The 13,551-nt window shown below is 35.8% G+C and overlaps 1 protein-coding gene across 1 annotated transcript; it reads right to left on the reverse strand.

Moving 5' to 3' along the window:
* Positions 1–1,012: 1,012 nt before the first annotated feature.
* ZFAND5 (zinc finger AN1-type containing 5) lies at positions 1,013–13,014 on the reverse strand. The gene is made up of 6 exons (XM_051962141.1): positions 12,916–13,014; positions 8,211–8,370; positions 7,320–7,431; positions 6,491–6,594; positions 2,783–2,908; positions 1,013–1,953 (listed from the first exon to the last, which is right to left on the reverse strand). Exons 2-6 carry the CDS (start codon positions 8,359–8,361, stop codon positions 1,805–1,807), a joined length of 642 nt encoding a protein of 213 aa, XP_051818101.1. The 5' UTR covers positions 8,362–8,370; positions 12,916–13,014; the 3' UTR covers positions 1,013–1,804.
* Positions 13,015–13,551: the final 537 nt, after the last annotated feature.

A 13,551-nucleotide genomic window follows, 5' to 3' on the forward strand; every position in this document is an offset into this window, starting at 1 on the left:
GTAATGATCCCTAGAAATCCTATCTTGGCACACTGATAAAAGTCCAAATTTTAAAAACTATATTCCATCTGCCATGCTTCTCAGTAGAATAAATCCTTAGAGATTGAGATTGGAAAAAAAAAAAAAAGTTGACATTACAGCTATGCTGAATCTGATACAGAGCTAAAAAAAAATAAATGAATGTCTTACATTATAGAAATACATTCTTTTCCCCTTCAAGGCTTCTAATTCTAAAAGTAACCCATAACTAAGCCAATGAACAAGTGGAAATAATTCCCTCTGTACATGATTTTTATTATTTACATAATACAATATAGCATAAAGGCTGAGGAGCATGATTGTGTGCAATACATAAATATGAACTATCTGTACACATTTGCATATCTAACTCCAAACTAAAATACATAAAATTTAAGCCAAAAATCTGATGTCTTTAAGAATGAAGTAAAAACTAGGACTGAACACTGTTTAAAAAAAAAAAAAAAAAAAAAGGGGCAAAAATCACGCCTTGTATACATACTTAACTATTCTTAACTATTTACAAATGAAAACAGGCATTACCACAACACTAGTCTAAACCATACTAAGTTTATGTTAACCCCCCCCAAAAAAAACCCCACAAGTTTCATACATCACAAAAAAACCTTCCATTATAACACAGAAGTGATATTACCAGACAAGCATCAGTGAAGTATACTGCCTTTTCTAGAGTTGTTATTGTACAATGCTGTAGATAAAGCAGCCCATGCAATACACCCAAGAACAACTATAGTCCTACACCCAAGTACAATTAAAATGATAAAAGCAGCCCTCTGAGAGTGGTTCTGGGTACCACTTAAGCCATGTCAGTTATGTTTTTTCCATGCAGAAGGGTGCAATTACATTGAGGACTGAAGTTTTAAAAAAGTTTTAAACAACCTTTCTGGAACCCAAAACATTCAACAGAAGATATACACAAGAAATTAAACTGTTCAAAACCTTTTGCAAAATAAGATTCATCAGATACACATAATTTGATTAAAGCTGCTAGTATGTAAAACCATGTAGCGTTTATTTCTTCTTGTAAACAAACAAAAAACCCTACTACAGTATTGTGCTACACAACATTTTTAGCTACACAAGAATAAAGCAGACAAATCTTCTGGTGCAGACCAGCACACTGTTTCAGTTTGATGGATTATAACTTGTTTCAATGTTTTTACCCTTCAAGTTAGAATGTCTTTCACAGCAATTAGTTGAACATGGCTTATATATGGCACCAAAAATATTCATTTCACTGAACGATCTTATACTTTACATATAACTTACTTCTGCTTCAAAAGAATGAGTTGTGGAAATTAACAGGGCAAAGTTTAACTATGGAAAAAGTAGACTGCCAGCCTTTTTCTGGTGTACCATTTTTTTTTATACAGGCACATAACACTAGCCAAAGATAGTATACCTTGATTACATTCCCAAAAGGCAGATAATGCTGCAAACATGCAGGTTTTACATATTTGTTTGGCACATGTGAACTAAATAATCTTGTTTCCAATATCTGTGCATTTCAATTATGGTGCAGGATATCATCCAATTTTATTCAGAGGGAGGGCATATACATTTATAGGGCTGTATCTATCCAATTCTGCCTGTAACAAACACCCAAACATCCTAAAATATCAATTATGAGACAGACAAGTTTAAAGTAAAACTCTGGAGAACATCAAAGGAAAATGCCATGCATCTGCTCTTTAATGTTTTCCTACGATATTATTAAAATAAAAACAAAAACAAAATTCAGTCTCTTCACAAGTAGTAATTTAGTTTATATTCTCTGGATTTTTTCAGCCACAACAACTGGATTCTCTTTCCTGATTTTTGCTGCAGCTTCTGCTTTATAATCATAGGGGCAGTTGTGCTTGTCAGAATAACGATGAAGTCCACAAAACAAATTTCCACACCGGCAGTCAAACCCTGTACACAAAGAGGAAGAAGAGTCACTTGGGAACTGAAGCTCTAAAGTATTGTAATTTATAGATTCATGATCACTACAAGGGGAACTGAAGTTTAATACTAAATATAGAGGAAATATACTTTAAAGTCTTTCATTTCAGCAAGGTATACATTTTCATCCTATGTGTTTGTCATGAAAGTTAGAGAATACAGAAATCTTTTAACCTTATATTTAATTTCAAAATAATAATAATAATCCCTCCTCCCCAACAAAAACAAACAAAAAAAATCTGTTGTTATTCTTTGGGCGTTAAGACTGACAATCCTTTATAAATGAAAAGATCTTTATTATTTCTAATATTTCTATTTTATAGATGAAAAAACAAGTTCAATGCCCATGACCATGTAAAGGAGAACAAGCTTCAGAGGTAGAATATAAATGGACTTCTAACTTCCTGACTTCCCACATCCTATATATACAGGTTAAAAATACTCCCCTGTTGTCCCAGAACTACATGTAGACCTGACAAAACAGCATCTATCCAACCAAGTATAGATGGAAAGTGACCATGGCTAAAGAATACCTACCAAAATAATTATGAGTTAGCCCTTAGATTGTTATTAATTTTTAGAGTATTTTTATGTGAGTAAAATTTTTATTAGTTTTGCCACAGTGAAACAAGGCACACAGGGCATTTCAACCGTTGTGCTGCTCAATTTACCTCCCAAGATTAAAAAATTGAACAAATAGGTATTTTTTAAAATAAAAATCTTGATTGGCTTATTTTAAATTTAACATTATAATAGTCCATCTAATTAATATTGAACATTGGTGCAACATTTGCATTACCTGTAAGGCCAACTTTCTTCCTGCACATAAAACATCTGTTCTTCTTTGGTTTAGGCAATTCTGGAGCTTTTTCTTCACTTTGAGAAGTATTAGGCTGAGAAACCGATGGACTTGGCTGGGTGACAACTGGAGAATAAAGCCAAGAAATAGAAATTTGATAAGACTTAACTGGCTGACAACTTTGGTGATCATATTCCCTCAAATGATTCCTTAAGGACTTTCATTCTATCCTAATTCTATATAGCAGTGTTGTTAAAATACTTCCAAAAACACTCCTTTGACCAATGTTTCTTGGTAGTGAGGACTTTTTAAAGACACAACGCTAGGGGCAGCTAGATAATGCTTTAGATTGGGCACCAGCCCTAAAATCAGGAAGAGCAGAGTTCAAATCTGGTCTCAGACACATTTCCTAGCTGTGTGACCCTGGGCAAATCACTTGACCTCAATTGCTTCATCGGGGAAAAAAAAAAAAAAGATATAATGCTATTTTCATAAGCAAATTTGGTGTTTGCAAAAAAACATGAACTTGTATCAAAATAAGATTAAAAACTTCAACCCAATTAAACTATATTGAAGAACCAATTTAATCAGAAAATAATTATTTTTATTCAGATGAACCAATATTAACGGTAAGCATGGTTAAAAAAAAAAATTGAAATGCCCAAAAATATTTTTTTTAAGAATTCATCAAGGGTTCAATGTCACTCACTTGCATCCTGTGGCCAACATATATAGAAAAGCAGCTATAATCAAAATTTCTCTTATGCCCAATGTTATTTTAAAGTTTTAAAGGCAGAATATTACAAAACAAATATTGATGACATTTAGGATTATGAAGACAAGTATTTCATTATCAGATTTACTCCTCTGAAAACCTATTTTTAAATAAAAGATACAATCAACAAATTATGAAAAGTCCCCAAAAAACAGATTAGTCAAATTCAATCAACCTACAAATAAGCTTAATTTTTAAAGCCCCTAATTTCCATTATAAAAGCCTTAAGAGAGTATTTCCAAAACTTAAAAAAACTTTCTTCATAGTCCCAATGTAACATAAACCAATTTTTCAAATGTGTTATTGCCTTTTACAATTTACCAGGCAAAACAGTTAAGACTATAACCTTGTTGATTCACATATATTCTGCTTAAAGGATTATTAAGTATCAATGCTTTTATAGCATTAGAAGGTAACTGTGGGTTAGAGGCATTGACAATTTGTAAGGATTTCACGGAAATGATCCTTCTAGGATCATTTATTAAGTATTATAATCAAAGAATAATGAAACTATTAAAAAAAAAACCCGAAAATGGTTTTAGTACTCTGGAACTCTCCTTAGTAAAAAACTTTTCTCTTGCTAAAAACTGTTATACCTAGAGTAGGATAAATAGAAATGAACCAATTCCTGGGTGGGGTTTATTTAAAAAAAAAAAAAAAAAAACCCAAAAAAAACTGGGTAGTATTATAAAATAATTTAATGGGATTCAAGAAGTTAAGGAGGGCTCAAGCTTTATACTCCATATTATATAACAGCTGAAGAGACTTTTAGAAATAATTTAGTCCAAATTTCTATTTTCAAAAGGACAAATTGATCAAAAAACTGAAGTGATTTTCCCAAGGCCAAACCAATTATCAAGTTAAGCAGATGACAGAAACTTATTTCGTATCAAGTACTCTTTCAATTAAAGAAACTGCACCATAAGAACAATAGGAATAAAGGTGGGAAGGAAGGCTGGGAGATTAAGCCAGTTCCGTAAAAAGAGGAAACTGACTTTCCCCAATATAAACAAAACTATCTTTGGCCTAAAACAAAATTAAGAATTTCCTGGGTTAAGAATTTTGTAAATATAGACTATAATCTTGGCCATGATGTTAATAAAAGTAAATACTTAAAAGAGATTCATTTTCACCTAAGCCACTTTTCTTAAGTTGTACACTGTTTATATTTGCAAATAAATCATAGAATGACCCATATATAGCACACAGACCATTTGATTTTCCAGCAGAGATACTAAAACATTTCTTTAGATGTTAGCACACTTCCATAAACAAGGACAAATATAAAAGGTTATTAGAATAGGTTATTAGAATATCTCCATAAGGAAGTAGTATATTACTTGTATCCCATTTTTGGATAGAAAATATTTCTGACATCCTCCCAAGAACTATTTGCCTTTATCATTAAGTTTACTTAACTTTTACTGATTATAATCATTAGGTCATCCTGAGAATACAAGTACATTTCTCATTTTTTTCAAACTTATTCCTATATTATCTAAAAGTCCAGAAGACCATGAATTGCTACAATATAGATTCTTAATTTACAATTAACAATCAACCTTAATCTAACAAAGTCTAGTTAAGGAAAATGAGACCTACACTGAATCTGCTATTAACTGTTGTAATCCATCTTTTTTCTTTTTCTTTCTTTCTTTCTTTCTTTTTTTTTTTTTTGCTGAGGCAATTAGGATTAAATGACTTGCCCAGGGTCACACAGCCAGGAAGTGTTAAGTGTCTGAGATCAGTTTTGAACTCGGGTCCAGCTGACTTCAGGGATAGTGCTCTATCCACTGAGCCACCTAGCTACCCCCAAATCCTTATTTTCTTGACAGTATTGTCATTTCATCCCTAAATAGGTTTCACATTTCATCTTACTTGGTACATTCTTCTAACATAGGAAAATTCCTCTCAAATATACTTTAAAAATCTTAGCAGTATATCTGAATAACAACTATATTTCTTTCAGTTAATGTTTAAAAAAATTAACTTACAGTACATCACTTATCCATGCAGTATCTTCCAGTTCTTATGAGAAATCTTTACTAAATGAAAAATTCATTTCTATTGTTTATAGGAAAATCTAAAATCCATTAACATTTATTTTTTCAAATAATAAGTTTCACTTACTTCCTGGAAAAGGGAGAGTTAAATAAAAAATGCCATGAAGACCAAGAAATTTTAGTTTCTACATTGTCCAAAAATTTTAATCCATTATTTAAACTGCTTGCTCCTTTCTAGGCCTGCTATAGAAGAACAGGTAGGACTACTTTGAAATTAACATATATTTACATACACAACAAAGTCGAATTTCCCTTAAAATGTTATTCTAAAGTTAGTTAAACTGCTACTATTGAGACATATTAATTGGGTTAGGAATTTCCTTCTCTTCAGCCATCATGGTGATAATCAAAAAGAGTCAGTCTGAATTAGAAGAATCTCTTGAATATATAGTTTTACTACCACAACGACATGTGAGAAAACATAAAACAATTTATCACATACTATTTCTCTTGTGTAGAAAGATGCACGATAATTTATAAAGCTGTGTTAAGAAACAAGCAACTGTTCAGTCACTTCACAAGCTAAAAGTAACTTATTAATACCTTAACCAAAGAAATCATTGGAGGACCTAATCACATCATTCAAATTCATACATATAGATCTTTTTTGTAGACCGACTTCAAAGATTTTCAATTGTCCCTTCATATCTGCTTCAAGTACCACATTACTAAATGCAGTTATTAAAAAAGTAACTTTTATATTATATATATGTTTTAATATTAAGACTTATCATTGGAAAGATGCTTTTTGCAAATATTTTTTGGTTTGTTCAATAGAACTGTAAGGATCCCCTACATAAACCCTTTCTTAAGGATTCAGAGGAGCATTCAGAAGGACCTTCAATTAATATTAAGTAATTAAAAGCATACCTGGCTCTGATGCCTCTGTTTTCGGTGTGGTTATTTTGTCCTCTCTTGAAATGCTCATTTCTGTCATTTGCTGTGTTACAGGCAAAGCGGCCACAGGCACATTTCTATTTGAGTTCAGTAAAATAAAAATTTGTAAAGGCATTAACAGCTTAATGTTTTAAGTTTGTGTATTTTCAAAGTAGTTTAGCTTCTTGGGGTACTATTTTCAAGCTTCTATGATTACAAGAACAGTTTTAATATAGAACGGTATTTCAACATTTAAGGCCTTCTACAGCCAAATTCTCAAAGCACTTTGGCTAGCTTTGTTACTAGTCTAATTCATACTATTGTTACAAGAAGGAATAGTCCTTTTTTTTTTTTTTTTTTTTACTAAATAATAATAGTTTTTAAAATTTGGTTTATGCACTTTTACTCTTTGCATTCATTTAAGCCTAGTCTTGACTACTTGATTTGAAGTTCTTTGAGGACAAAGATTATTGATTGTTCATAATTACAAAATTATTACACTCCCATTTAAATTTGTCTATTTGATCAAATAACTTTAGTATATTACTTGACTTTGTGCCCTTCTTTTGACATTTAAAATACACAAAGGCTGTTTCTCAAATTCTAATTCTAAAGAAACAAAAATTTATTAGAGCATCCCGAGTATTTTCTTTATAGGAATGCATTATAATGCTTACATTTTCATTCAAACATTTACTACTATAATTTTATATGTAATACTTCATACACTTGAAATATTCTCTGGACTGAATGACTATGACGCAACTTTACTCACTTATGCTTTGTCATGTAACACAAAAATAACCCCAAAACAAAATCTTACCTTGATTTTTCAGATGTGCTGCCAGCAGCACCTTCACAGTTATTTAAACTAGTTTCTGCTCTTTGAACTGATGCAGAATCTGAGGTAGGGCTGTTGGAACCATTAGCTGATCCTATAAAACAAAAACAGGAACAGTAGATTGTAAGAAACTTCTTAAAAAGTCAACAAGAAAAAAAAAAAAAATCCAACCTGTAAGAAGTTCAAAGTTAGAAAAGGCTATCTGGATAAGCAGAAGCTAGATGACCCCTTGTCAGAAACATTGTAGGAGGAACTTTCTGTTGAACTAGTTGACCTCTGATTTTCCTTATAACTTAGGAGATATTGTGATTTCCAATTAGTCTACTATCAAATAAACTTAAAATTTTTTCCATATATATATTTAAAAAAAAAACCCCACAAAATATTTAGGTATGCTCATCTTCTAATTGCCCTTAGTACTATACTGGCAGAATCTTTACTCATTCCTATGGTTCACACAAAATATTAAATTTAAATGACATATCCAAAGCACTCTTAAAGCATGGAGTAAATTTTCAATTAAAAATCTGAAGCTAAATCATTATGCAGCTTTTCCCTTTTTTCTCTCACATACACTCTTTGGTAACAGGGCTTTTTTTTTTTTTTTTTTTTTTGGGGGGGGGGGGAGTAGGGAGTTTTTTTCTTTATCTCCAACACCTTGAAAAGTGCCTTGCAAATAGTAAGTACTCAACACAAGCTTGTTGAATTATTTTTTGAAGTACTTTGCTGTTGCCTTTTAAGTTTAAAATTCTCTCCCCATCCTCAGGTTCCAGTGAATTTCAATACAGTTCACAGCTTCAGCTCAAACAATGGGTTCTAGAGTTCTTTAAGCTACTTCTTCAAACATTTTAATTTTCCTTGGCAACCACTTACCCATTGGGCTCATTCTGCCACTATTCTGTTGCCGCTGAAGATGTTCTTTGTAACAAACTGAACACATGCCATTTGTCCTAGGATTTCCATAAAAGCCACATCCTGTGCTACACAGCATGGGCCCTGGGGTCTGATTTGTCTCCTGAGCCATTTCTCTGGGCTGCAAATAAAATCAGAAAAAATGCATTAGAAGCTGGCATATCACCAAAATCAATCATTGACTTGGTATGATATCATCAGTATCTTTGCTTTTTCTAGAATAAAATGACAAGCATTCTTAACAAAAGCAGTAATTGTACTTATAAGGAGACTTGGCAGAAAATATTTGTCTCTTTTCTGAATAAGAATTTCATATTGAAAAATTTTAACACCCCCTATTGACGCATCCCTCAAAATTTAAGCTTAATTTCCATTCTACCACTTCTTATTAATAACCAATCTTTTCAGGAATACCACTTGACTCCACAAGCTTTGACTTGGTATTATTTGTCATCATTCTATTTTGTTCTTTTTAGTGCTTAATTTCATAAGCAATATTTAAATCACGTACTTAGTAAATCATTTGGAAGAGTGAAATGAAAAAAAAAAGCATAACATAATGGTTTCAGGGAACTTGTATCTTCTTTAAAAGTTTGAAAGGTGTTTATGAAGTTACAGGAGTTTAAACAAGTTTGTGTATGTAATCTGACCAGCCTGTTAACTGGCAACAACACATGTGCGGATCCTTAAACTACTTCTTGTGAAATCCCTCCCTTCTTGCTCTTTACTTGAAGTAGATTAGTTATTCCAAGTACTTAAAAGATAGTATCAACTGCTGATAATTTTGCTCATCAATTTTTAGATTACTTAGATAAGGATGTCAGGCTCCAACTTTGCAATAATAAATTCAAAAGCGAATACTTCCAAACATGTTACTTCTAAGGCAATTCTTTGCTGCTTGTGTGAAAAGGGACATGGAAAAGTTTCGGCAATAGAAATGCTTCACCTTCTCTAGCAGTTTAATCTCTGAAGCTCGGTTACTAGATAGAACTCAATATAGCAACCAAATCCTTGTGCTTCCAAGGGCACAATTATAATTAACACTTAGTATAATCAACTGTTCTGCCACAAACTGTAGATGAAGTTCATTAGATTGTCCTCTGGGTAAGAATTCCCTGTTCTTCAAGAATTTTTTAAAAATAGAGATTAGATGGTGTTCAGGTCATTCTAAAATTGTAGCCAGAAGCAAATAATTTTAAAAGCAGCAATGTAGGCTTATATAACATTAATTTTTTAAAAACTGTATAATCATAATTGAGAAATTTATCACCAGTAAACATTTGTCAAGTATACCAAAGAAGCCTGTAAAAATAAGATAACTGAAGAAACTTCAAGAAAATCAAATATTGCAAAATGTGTGCTGACAATTTTATAAGCAGTTATTGCAATACTTACTTTTAGTACTATATTTTATTGCATCCCCTAAAACTAAAAACCAGAGAATTAGCATTACCTAGAATCCCAAATTCAATAAGCATTCAAGTGTCTACAATGTAAAAAACCTGTTGTTTGGTGCTTAAAATACAAACAATAGGAAAACTTCTACAGAAGGCCTCCTATCAGGAGATTTTATTTTAGGGAGTGGGAGAAGCAACAACTAAATGTTAGATAACTTGAGGAAGGAGAGGAAACCTGGGGAATCATGTTTACCAGGAAGGAGCACAAGAACTTGATGAAACTTTTAAGGTATCTAGTCTCCTAACAAACGGCAGATTAAAAGGGAATCAACATTACAGGTATGAGTGTTGGTTTATGCAAATGTATTTGAGCAAGACTATATCTCATGTTTACCATGACTTCATTACAAGCCAAAGTAAGGAAAAGTGATTATCAATTATGCTAATGAATACTACTTGTATTTGTCAAGATGACCTGCTCAGATCCAACGTCTTATAATAGTTGCCTATCCCTTTAAATAGGATGGAGGGAAATTTAGCTTACTCATTTTAGAAATGGATAATGTAAACATTTCATCATCATTTTATTTAGATAAGTGGCTTAAAGCATTTTACAAAAATACTTTAAAACATTACCAAAAATACCTTTCAGTGATTTATGCAAAATGAAAATGTGATGACCTATCTGGTAAAATACTAACCCTGCATTTTCTATGCAAAAGCAAGTCCTTAATTTCAAGTTATTACTTTCTCCAATGATTAAAATTAGTTTAGTCCATTACTCTTTGTGGTATCCCAAATATCTTGTAGACATCCTAAATATTACTTAATCTCTTTAACAGTAAGCACAATATAAAAAAGAAAAATTCAGCACCATATAGATTAAGCTACAACCTTATTAATGTTTTAATTAATCCCAAATTTGGAAATTAAAGTATCAAATTATGGAGAACAAAACAACAACAACAACAACAAAACCCAATCCAAATATGTTCACTTGGCAGATTAAAATTTGTTATCTTCTGAGAGGAAAGTTGTGCTTCTTAGATAAGGGTACTATTAAGAAGTCGCAATCTTTAACTTGCTTTCTGTTTTCTCTTGGAAAGCCAGTTTTAAATGCCATCACGTGTGCTCAGCTAGCTTTAATACTTCTCAGAAGCTTAGATCACATGGGTGGATACATTAGCTTCCGCCTGTCACAAGGCTGCAATGTGACAGGCTGAGGTGGAGGCTCGCTCATACAACCTCGTCAACAGGGGCCTCTGAAATCAGCTTCTATTTATACCTCAGAGGCTGCTAACTCCAAGACCTAAAGAACTAAGACTGGAAACTACTGTAATGGGAAAATGTAAAATCCCATTAACATTGCTCCAGTTTCCTTTATGTAACGAAAGAGGATAATCTAAAACCCCATATAGAAAATAAAGCATCATGAATCAGCCATTTTAAAGAGCTCCAAACATTTTAACATAACAGCCAGCTGAGGCCCATCAATGTAAATTATGCTAATTAGTCTATGTTGCACAAACTTTTGGGGGTGGGGAGGCCTGTTTACCATTAGTTCAGTTATCAAATAATCATTTTGTAAAACAGACTGAAACAGGACATTTCACCATGATTAATTTTAGCGCTGCAACAATAAAGTTTAGATAAATTTTACACCTCACTCTTACCTTATCTTTGAAAAAAGACAAGTAATAAAAATCTTCATACCCCCTATCTTAACTAAGGTATCTTTGAAATGTAGTTCTTTGTGCTGACAGTTTCAACTTCTGGGAAATTAGCATTTAAAAACTCAATTCAAATTAACTAGCAATATTTGCACAAATTCAAGAGATTTGAGGGGAAAAGATGGTGGTAGTCAAAAAGTGAATCCCTTAAAAAAAACTTGAGTGACAGGATAAATAGTATTTAGGTCAGAGGGACCCAGCTTCAAACCTAATAACCTCTTGAAAAACAATCACAGAAGGTCCACAATGAAGGGAAAAAACTGTGTATAGCCAACCTCAAAACCCTTTTAAAAAATGCAAGCTTTGTTTTGAGCCTGTATTTTTGCGAAGATTTGTTCCACAACTTGTAAGGAAAATGGCTTTAAAAGGATCACGTTTTGCGACCTATACAACCAGAGTAACCTAGAACAAAAGAGAAAACCAAACACATTTCCTCAAGCCAAAGACAGGTGTGTGGGGGGGAGGGGGAGGCAGAAACACGCAAAAAGGGGGAGTATGTGGAAACGGGGTCGCTCCCCCCACAAAAAAAAAGGTACAGAAGGGAAGACCTGCCCCTCAGTTAAACAAAGCCGACAGTATTGATGCTTGTTCAAAACAGCTTACGTGTTCACCCTTAGAGAATAAGGGGGCTCCCCCCCTCAATCTAGGCCTACGAGACCTGCATGGCCTGGTGAGGTACAAAATCACTGAGTCATGCTGAACAAACCAGCACCCCGGGGTCTATTACCTCCTCTCCATACATGCCAAGGGTCAGGTTAAGGGAAAACACACTCAACTCATACATACACACACACACACACACACACACACACACACACACACACACAGACACACACACACACACAAAAACCACATACACACACAAACACACTCGGCGTCCGGAGTCCTCCTCCTCTCTTTGTTTCTTTCTCCCTTTCTTTTCTCGCCCAGGGCAGTAGCAGTCGCCGCCGATTTACAAGAGAAAAGAGCAACCTCTTCCTGACGGATTTCTAAAGGGTGAAGGGATGACGGTTCCCACGTTCTTGCCACGACGAGGCCGCCCCAATGGTGTGAGAATAAGGACTGATGGGAGGAGGAAGCCGGGGAAGAAAGGCCTGGAGCCACGACGACAAAATGACGCCGCCGCCTTTGTGCTTCCTCGGGGGCCTTGCTCACGCTCACTCCCTTTCTCTCCCTCCCCCTCCCTGGGCCTCGCGCAGGTGGGCCTCCACCCCTCTCGGCCCGGCCCAGCACGCTCGCCCCTAGGCCCGGGCTCCTCGAGCTCGTTCCAGGGAACGATTTCAATTCGGCCAGGCCTGGGTTAGCTCAAGAAGGGGCCGGGGCCCCCCGGCGTCCTCGTCCCTAATGAGGGAGGCCTTCCGGATCGCCAATTCATACCTCGGCGCACATCCTATGGCCCCCCAAAATAACCGTCCAATTTCCCCACAATTCCCCTCCCCCACTCCGCAGCAAAGCCCATACAAAGCACCGGCGGAAGGGCGGTCTCTCTTCCATCTTCGTTCCCTCCTCCCCCAAAGAATTCGTCTACTCCTTACTTACACGGGGTAGGCTCCAGGAGGCCTAGAAACTCTGAAGACGGTGGGAATAAGGAGAAGCTGCAGAACGCTAATGGGAGGGCCGGCTCAGCCTCCGCGACGGCTTGGAGGAAGGAAGCAAGCAAGTCGCGCGGCGGCTGCAGCGGTGGCTCCCGGGCCGTGTGAGGCGCGTGCGGTGGATCAGATCCCGGGTGGGAGCTCGCGCTCACTAGCTGGAGGACAGGAGATAGTGGCAGCACCAGCGGCGCCTCCTCCTCAGGCGCTGTCTCCTCCACAGCCAGCAGATGCCGTTGGCTGACCCAGAACCGGGCGCGCGAGCGAGAGGAAGCCCGGGGCCCCGAGCTCGCGCGACCGCCTCCGCTCTCTGGTTCCCTCCTTTGTGTCGGCTGAGCGGAGCGTGGCCGAGACACGCCGAGGCTCGGGAAATGGGAGGAGGGAGTGGGAGGGGGGACGGGCACTGGAAGAGGCGGAGGGAAGAGGCGAGGACGACAACGGGGCCGCTTCCTCCCCAGGGTCAGTCGATGATCCGAGGACGGGATTGGGAGGGAAGTTCCCGACGGTCTTTTCAGGAGGTTCTTCTCCTTCACGTTCGGATGAGGTTCTCGCGGCTCCCGGGAGCGGGTTTCACGCTCACGCTCAC

The sequence above is a fragment of the Antechinus flavipes genome, chromosome 1 (assembly GCF_016432865.1).
Source record: "Antechinus flavipes isolate AdamAnt ecotype Samford, QLD, Australia chromosome 1, AdamAnt_v2, whole genome shotgun sequence".
In the NCBI taxonomy this organism is placed as follows: domain Eukaryota; kingdom Metazoa; phylum Chordata; class Mammalia; order Dasyuromorphia; family Dasyuridae; genus Antechinus; species Antechinus flavipes.